This window comes from Lygodium microphyllum, chromosome 10 (assembly GCF_053477565.2).
Source record: "Lygodium microphyllum isolate KBCC chromosome 10, Lygodium_microphyllum_v1.1.10, whole genome shotgun sequence".
Classification (NCBI taxonomy): Eukaryota; Viridiplantae; Streptophyta; class Polypodiopsida; order Schizaeales; family Lygodiaceae; genus Lygodium; species Lygodium microphyllum.
Window position 1 is genome coordinate 27,750,404 of NC_141144.1, and position 8,982 is coordinate 27,759,385.

The following is an 8,982-nucleotide window of genomic DNA, read 5'->3' on the forward strand; positions in this document are numbered from 1 at the left end:
TTCATCTGCTCCTTCAGCACCCATTGTTGCTGCTGGACATGTGGCTCGAGTACAGCCTCAGCAGCCCATCTCTTTCACTACCCTTGAGGGATTGGCTAATTGGTCTGCAAGTTCCGATCCTATTGCACTTCATGCATCCATCTCACATTCTTCTCCACCTCGTTAAGCGTTCCCTTGGTAGAGCCCTACTACTGGACATACGCAATGGTAGCCACCTTCTTTGACTCGCATGCCTCTAGGTCCTTTCGGATACCCTAGGTCAGTCTAGCATTCATTTTTCACGCTCTTAGAGTCGGGCCCATAGAATTCATTATCCTAGGTTTTTCCATTTTTTTGTCTTCCGTTGCATTTACACACACATATACACATTCATTGCATTTATTTTGAGTTAGATCTTCTTTCTATTCTATTTTACTTTGGAGCATCTCACCACTAACCTCTGTGTTTGCAGATTCTCATCTCTTTTGCAGGGTTTTGTCTTTCAGTGTAGGGCTAACTTGCAGATTGCTTTGGTCCTCCCTGGGCTAGAGACATGCGAATGCGCACCGTTCCTTTCATGGTTTCATCATCCTAGAAGTGCTTGCTCTTCTTCCAGCATGGCAGTTTCCCCTCCCAAGGCGAATCGTGCAACATCTCTCTCGATGCTATCATGGCGGTGACTTCTACCTTGCTCTTCTAGGGGGGTGCTTCATCCACTTCATCTTCTTTCATTCCTTATGGTTCTCGGCACCATATGAAGACCGACATCAGGCTCCTATTCCTTCTTCGACATCTACATCCAAGTTGAGAGGGGATTCCTACCCTTCTTGGTATTCTACAGGCTTCAACACTTTGTCTTCAACATCGGCTTCTTTCCCCTGTTATACCTTACCCTTTGCATTGCATGATTACATCATCCTTGTACTAGGGCGCTTCGGCAAGTGAACAATTTTCCCACAAGGGACAGTCCAAGTGGCATCTGCTACATGAGCATTCTTCAGAATGTAGCATACTTTGCATCTCATTGTACAGAGCACCACTTGCGCAGATCCTAAGCTGTTTCCACAGGCGGCTATTGTTACCACACCATCATCCTTCTTCATCACATGGATACCTCTGCACCTATTTTTCCTCGTCATCGACACCCTGAGTGGATGGGTTAGCTTGTAATGTTTTGTGATGTGTTGGGTGTACCCTCCCTACTCCCGTCTTTTGGGTCACTTTTACTCAATCGGCCGCATCCCATCAAATTTACTTCACTTATTCAAAAAAAAAAAAAAATCCATGTAGTTCCCTCCGCCTTTGTAGGACTTGGTAGGCCACTGGGTAGCCGACGTGCACTCTTTGTTCGATGCCCTGTCCTCTTTGGGGTGACTACTTGGATTCCCTTGGTAAGATAAACATCGCCTCTGTAGTCTTGGTAGGCCACTGGGCAGCCGATATGCACCCTTTGTCCGATGCCTTGGCTACTTTGGGGTAAGATAATCATCGCCTCTATAGTCTTGGTAGGCCACTGGGCAGCCGACATACACCCTTTGTCCGATGCCTTGGCTACTTTGGGGTGGGACGCCTTGGGGTACATAAACATCAAAATGGTAGGCCTAACCTTTCAACTCAGTTTTGGACCTGAGAGGGGGTGTTGAGCTAAAATATGCATTACTTACTGATTAGCCTCTTAAACAGCTCCAAAACACACTAAAAATGCTCTTTTAGAGTAAAACCCTAAAACAGGGAGCGGTTCGAGAGAGTTCAATGGAAACCCTAAAACGGGAAGTAGTTCGAGAGAGTTTTGTGAAAACCCTAATTTTTGGGGCGCCCTTCCACATCTATAAATAGACAACCTGCCCCCATTCAGCCATTATCCTTGTTTGCAAGTTACACCAGCCCACACACCCTCTGCTGCTATTGGCGCCCAGTTTCCAACCTATAGCCCGCCTCCATCTGCTGTCCAGCCATCATCGACTGCAACCACATTATCTTCATCCTGTCCATTACTGTAGGCGATAACTCTCAACTGCTCAACTACTCCAAACTATCCCAGGCTGCTGTTCAGCCTGCTGTCCATCATCTCCAAAGTCACCCAGCCTGTGTTTTCAGCATTGCAGGCCCTGACACTCTTAGACACTGTTTCAGCCTGCTGTTTACAACAGATTGTGCATAGTTTCCAGCCTCTGATCGGTGGTACACTACTGCATTTACCAGTTTCCAGCCTCCAGACTGCTGCATTTTGGTGACCAGCCTGCTGCCATTCACTATTCAGCACTCCTATACTCCAACTGGTGGTCACAAACTTGGGATCCATCTTCGTGGACGTCACACTCTGATATTGCTCTGCCCTTGAGCACACTGTACACTCTTACATTCATTTACAACATTCATTCACTTCAGAGTTGTGTTCTCTCTCTCCCTTCTTCTGTTTGTGTTTGTGTTTGAGTTTTGAGTTTTGCATTTAGGGTTTGAGTTTTTGAGTTTTGCGTTTAGGGTTTGAGTTTTGCCTTCTGTGTCTGTGCTTGTCTCTTTATGTTTCTATCGTGGTCGTACACTCTGTGCCCTCAGTGCAAACCCTAGCAGTTTCCTTCACATAGACTACTACGACTACAAAGTCTAATGGGGCTACACCTCCCATTAGTGCCCCATCTACTCCTTCAAACCCCACGGCTGCTAAACTTATGGCACACAAACACCCTCAATGGCCATCCTACTCTACTCCTTGAGGGGTTGACTAATTGGTCTACTAGCAGTGATCCTATTGCACTTTGCGCATCCCTTCCTAGAAACTCCATTGCACCTTCTAAGCCTGCTTCCCCACCTCACCATATGCAATGGTGGCCACACACTTAGCCTTTCATTTTCAAGTCTTCCGTTGCATTTACACACACATACACGGTTGTATTATTGCACTTGTTCATTCAGTTCATTTTTCATTTCAATTTTGTTTTTCTTTTTAGAGCATCTCACTACTAATCTCTGTGATCATAGATTTTACTCTCTTTTGCAAACTTTGTTTTCACCGCAGGGCTAACATACAGGTTTGTCTAGTCCTACATGGGTTGGAGACATGGAATGAGCACCGTTCCCTTCATGGTTTCATCTTCCTAGGAGTTTTGCTCTTCTACTAGTATGGAGGCTTCCCCTTTCGAGACAGATCGTACAGCATCTCTCTTGATGCTATCATGGCGGTGACTTCCACCTCGCTCTTCTAATCAGGATGCTTCTTCTCATCATGGTTCTCAACACCACATGAAGACTAACATTTGGCTCCTCTTCCTCCTTCAGTGTCGCCATTCCAAGTTGAGAGGGGGTTCCTACCCTTCTTGGTATTCTACAAGTTTTAGCACTTGTCTTCAACATCAGCCTTCCACCTCCCCCCTATTGTACCTTCACCCTTTGCATTGCATGATTTCATCATCTTTGTACTAGGGCGCTTGGGCAAGTGAACAATTTTCCCACGAGGGACACTATCCAAGTGGCATCTGCTGCATAAGCATTTCACAGCATGTAGCATACTCATTGTGCAGAGCACCACTAGATGGATCCTAAGTTGTTTCCACTGGTGGTTTGTACACCACACAGCTATTACTTCCTCACCATTCCCTCATCATCGACATCCTCGAGTGGATGCGTCGCTTGTCTGTTTTGTGATGGGTTGGACCAAACCATCCATTCTCATTCTCTCATCTTCTACTCAATCAACCGCAAACCTTCTCTCGCTTTTTTTTTTTAAATTAAGTTCATTGTAGTTCCAACTGCCTTTGTAGGGCTTGGTAGGCCACTGGGCAACCAACGAGCACCCTTTGTCTGATACCCTTTCCTCTTTGGGGTGACTCCTTGGACTCCCTTGGTGAGATAACCATCGCCTCTATAGTCTTGGTAGGCCATCGAGCAACCCTCGTGCACCCTTTGTCCGATGCCCTAGCTTACTTTGGGATGGGACGCCTTGGGCAAACTACGTTGGCCTTCTCCTCACCCTGTTTTGGACTTGAGAGGGGGTGTTGAGCTAAGAAAAGCATTCCATGCTGATTAGCCACTTAAACAGCCCCAAAACAAGCTTAATTTAATGAAAACCCTAAAACGAGAAGCACTTCGAGAGAGTTTAGTGAAACCCCAATTTGGGAAGGTCCATCCTCATCTATAAATAGACAAGCTGTCCCCATTCAGTTCCATCTCTTCCGTGCAGGTTTCTCACCCTTGTGTGCAGATCTCAACCATCAATCTCCCACCACGTGTGGCAATCCAACCTTCGCAACTGCCATCACCTTGTTCTACTACTGCGTTTTACTGTGGTATTCTACTTTCGCATTTTACTGCGGTGTTCTCCTGTTGCGTTTTACTGCAAGGTTTCGCTACGGCATTCTATTGTTACGTTTTGCTGCTTCGTCCACATCATTAGGCATCATCCTCTACAATTGCTTCAGTCTCCTCACACTCTGGTGATCAACGTTTGGTGTTTCTCTCACTCTGTCACTCCGACTAGTGGTCACAGCACTTGGGATCCATCTCCGCTGGGCGTCACTCTCCGACACACTGCTCTTCCCTTGGGGACACTCTATACTCTTACATTCATTTACAGCATTCATTCACTTCAAAGTTGTGTTCTTTCTATCCCTTCTTCTATTTGTGTTTGAGTTTTGCGTTTAGGGTTTGAGTCTTGCTTTCAGTGTCTGTGTTAGTCTCATTGTGCTTCTATCGTGGTTATGCGAACCCTAGCAATGCCTCCACACTCTTCTTCACACCATATTGACATGGCTCCTATGCATAGGTATGGTTTTTTACAAGCCAAATGATCAATCGAGCTTGGTCACACCAGGACCCTCCTCCTCAACAATCCACCAAGGAGGAGGAACCAAGAGTTCAAGTGGGTAATAGCCAAGCCTTTCACAAACACACAATGTTTATATAGGTGTCCAACCAAGGGATGCACCGAGCAAGGCTTGAACCAACAATTAAGGGAGGAGCTCTAAAGTCACCTTGCAGCTAACATTATTAGAGCATGGAGATCTATATATTCAAGGCTTCATCAGATCCCCTCAATTACTATCGAAGAGAAGAGGAGGCAACCTCTTCTCTTCAATCATTATTTGAGATCGGAGTCAGACCACACTATTGGACAATAGATATACTTATCATGGGTGAGATTCTCTACACATGTCACCACATCAATGGGGGATTGGTTTGCATTTCGGAAGTTACCACAAGAGACTCAAAGGCATAGACTATAGGATCTCTGGCAAGCCAAATCTCTAATTGAGGTCACAGGTCATGACAAAGGGGATTCCACCAAATTATAGCCACCTCATAGACTTGGATCGGTCTCTTCTCTAGAGGGCACATCCTTCTAGCAATCCTTTTGTCTAGCACAAATAGGACATTCACTTTCACGACTGCGGAGGATGGTTGTCTCTAAAAAGATCTTGACCATATAGCACTCAATGGTTGCTCTAGGCAAAGGATCAAAGTAGTGGCACACATCAAGAGGAAGTGGCACATAGATCCAGAGTCAGTCACTTGTCTTGTAGATGGATGGAGATATTGAGCATACCAAAGGAGGCCTCTACAAAGACTACAATGGGGTTCAGGAGAGTGGGTGTGGAGGAACCCTTTCCTTGATAGACCATGCGATGTACCCTTTTTTAACTATACTACTAGGTTGGGAAGGAGGATATAGATGAGCAAGATCGGAGCATAGCCAGTAACCACCCCCATGGGAATCACAAATGAGGTCTTCTATGGCCTTTGGAGGAGGTTACATGACAGCTCCAGGACTAGGAAAATCCCTCTCTTTCTATGGCTTGTAGCCTACAAGAGTTTAGCAGTCAGCACTTGGCTTGGATACGGAGGGGACCCAATGGCATGTGCGCAATGTGATGAGCTAGAGGAGTCATAGAGACATTGCCTATGGGACTATCCCAAAGCCCAAGAGGATTGGAGGGGAACTCTCTGGATAGTACTCCATGGCACAATGGAATCCACGGCGGTGACATGGGGGATTGCAGCTTCAGTCGCAAAGGTCCAATGTGCAACTATGAGGACACTCAAGGGGGGCACTTTTCTTCTCATCATTAGATAGCATCTAAGTAGGATCCTTACCCAAACTACTCGCAAACGCAGTGGACTCATGGACATTGTCATAAATGGGACCTTATTTTCAACATCATAGCTTGATATATATAGACTAATAGATGTAGCTAAGTCATTGATATTCAAGATGTATCCACTAGGTGGGAGGATCTAGACAGAGATAGTCCACACTCTTTGTGGGAGATGGGAGAGGATGCACAACAGCTCTGAGAGGAGAAAAGAAATGCTCTCCTGCAAATTCAAGATTCAAACACCTTCTCTTATACCACCCCTTAGATGGTCTCGTATTTTAGCCCACCAAATTGGTTGTTCACGCAACCATTGTAATTTTTATGTACTTAATTACACTTCACATTATTCCTTATACTTTGTATTTACCTCAAGGGTTTGCTCCATGGTGTTATTAACAAAATTTTCCTTTCTTTGGGGGAGATAAAAGTTTGGCGAACTAGACCATTACCTTTGGTACATGTGCTTAATCGATTTATCTTGGGATAACCTTGTTTTGATAAGGAACCATATTTAAAAGGATAGAACTATTTTTTATTGATTCTCTAGGAAAAATCTAGTTTTGATTTATTGTAAGTTGATAAAAGGATGGTGAACTATTTTCCATCAGTTGTTTGAATCTTGAATGTGAAGGGGATCATGGAACCTTTTGGCTCATATTACAAGCAATCAAAATCTTTTGGAACAAATAAGAGCACAAGAGACACCCACAAGCCATAGGTGTCCCTCTAGTCCAAGGAGTAGCACACGTCTAATTTCTAGATAATCACATGGCTCTAGAAAAAGGATAACAAAGTTGGCATCACTACCCAAACCTCTTCCAACAAGAAAGCTATTTATCAAAAGCATGAAATGAGCAAATAAAAGAGTTAGGAGTGTCATGTTACTTGTCATACTTTTTTTAATGTAATCCAAGAGTAAATAAGTAGACCCAAAATACCATCATAAATCAGGACTGCATATTAAGAGAACACTAGTTATGCACCAAATCAAACAGCAAAGATCTCAATATGGTAATTCGGAAACTGAAACTACTCCAAGAAAAAAGGTGAGGGCAAGATTCGCAAATACTCAAAATAGTGAACCATTGGAACGAGCACAATCCTCTCTTTATCAAGACAGCATCATCTTTGTGAAATATATGCCATAAAGAGATTACCTCATCAAAGACAAGCAGTGCTCCAATCTCATCACAGAGCTTACGAAGACCTCGCAAGAAAGATACAGTGGCAGGATAAATCCCTCCTTCTCCTTGCACTGGCTCAACAAAAATCGCTGCTGTTTTACCTGGTTGAACAGCCTTTTGGACAGCCTGCAGGTTACCAAACTCCACAAATTGCACACCAGGCATAATCGGCTCAAAAGGAGTGCGATAGTTCTCCTTACTCGTTAATGCAAGAGCACCAATAGTCCTCCCATGGAAACTGTTAGTAAAAGCTATGAATTCAGTAGCAGGTTGCTCTTGGCTAAATTTAAACCACTGTGTTTTGTTTTCCACTTTCAGCTTAGTCCTTTGAAATTTTCTAGCAAACTTGATGGCAGCTTCATTGGCCTCTGTACCAGAATTGACAAAAAAAACTTTGTCTGCAAATGATGAATCAACCAGTCGCTTAGCAAGCCTCACCTGCAAGGATCCACATCCAATCCAAAATTTTCTAAATGCTGTAACTTAAAAATGACATTAAAAGAGCATTCAACCCATGACAAAGTATCCTCCACAAGATATACTACTGCTTATCCAGACAGAAAAATGATAAATATTGGCTGCCCCACTTAAAAACTTTAACTCGGCTCTTGGTCTCTTGGATGACAAAACATTGATGATAATATGGCCAAAGCATTTGAAAGGACATAGTACACAGTTAAATTGAATGAGATCGACTGCTGCGCTATTAATGACATTGATATGCTTAGGAAAATTCGGCCAAAAATCTTACTTGTGGCTCAGAATGATAGAGATTGCTAATATGGGCCAATGTGGCTGCCTGATCTGAGACTGCTTTGACCCAAGTTTGGTCACCATGACCCAAAGCATTCACAGCTATGCCAGCAGACATGTCCAAATATTCTTTCCCCTCAGTGTCAAAAAGCTTGCAGCCTTTTCCCCTGACAAAAACCACTGGGATCCGTGCATAAGTTTGTACAAACAACTGAGCCTCTGCATTTATGATGTCTTGTCCTCTTGTGGCCTTTGACGTAGCTGCTTCAGCCGCCAATGCTGCGGCGGCCAACTCCGCAGCTTGCTCCCCTTCTCTGTCAACGTCCACTGGCAGGGCAGTGGCCCTGACCGAAAGGGAAGGATGCGAACGGACGTGGCCAAGTTTGACTGTTAAGGTTTTGTCGACGCATTCAATGTGTTTGTTGCAGACGTTAGAGCTCCAAGAGCAAGCCAGGCCCCAGGTGCGGCCAGAGAGGGAAGACATTTTCTGTCGCCTTGTGTCTCGTGTCTGCGGGCTGTCTATGCGGCAGGTGCTGGCTCTGTGAGAATTGCTGTCACGGCCTGTTAATTCTTGGTAAGGGCCTGTTAATGGGCCTTTGGCTGACGGGTGCTAGAGTTCCTCCGGTACCAATGACAGGCTCTACCGGCATCTTCCTAAATATTGCGCAGTTATCCTTCAAGTAAACACAGAAAGGCATCGTCGAGACATACATCTCGGACCCACTATCATCATCGGGAGTATTTGTTGACGGCGAAGCGCCCAGTTTCCTCCAAGTTTGTGTCCTAATGCATGTTTTATGTACTTGTTCAAATCCATGGTTGTAAATAAGTTTAAGAGCCAATTTATTCATGCCATAATATACACAATTGAAACACAGAAAATGATGGTTAACATAAACAAAATAACGGCCATTGCCTTAAAAGTTAAAGGTGTAGATTAATGATAGCTTCAAGCCCTTATTGATAACTTGAGAGAG

The 8,982-nt window shown here is 44.4% G+C and overlaps 1 protein-coding gene across 1 annotated transcript in view; it reads right to left on the reverse strand.

The window, feature by feature from the left end:
* Positions 1 to 8,774, reverse strand: part of WIN1 (HOPW1-1-interacting 1) — a 49,733-nt gene extending 40,959 nt beyond the window's left edge. Inside the window, exons 1-2 of the mRNA XM_087686131.1 lie at positions 8,004 to 8,774; positions 7,226 to 7,690 (exon numbers count right to left, since the gene is read on the reverse strand). Of these exons, the coding sequence (XP_087542257.1) occupies positions 7,226 to 7,690; positions 8,004 to 8,489 (951 nt within the window). The 5' untranslated portion in view covers positions 8,490 to 8,774. The remainder of the gene's footprint in view (positions 1 to 7,225; positions 7,691 to 8,003) is intronic.
* Between the last annotated feature and the right edge of the window lie 208 nt (positions 8,775 to 8,982).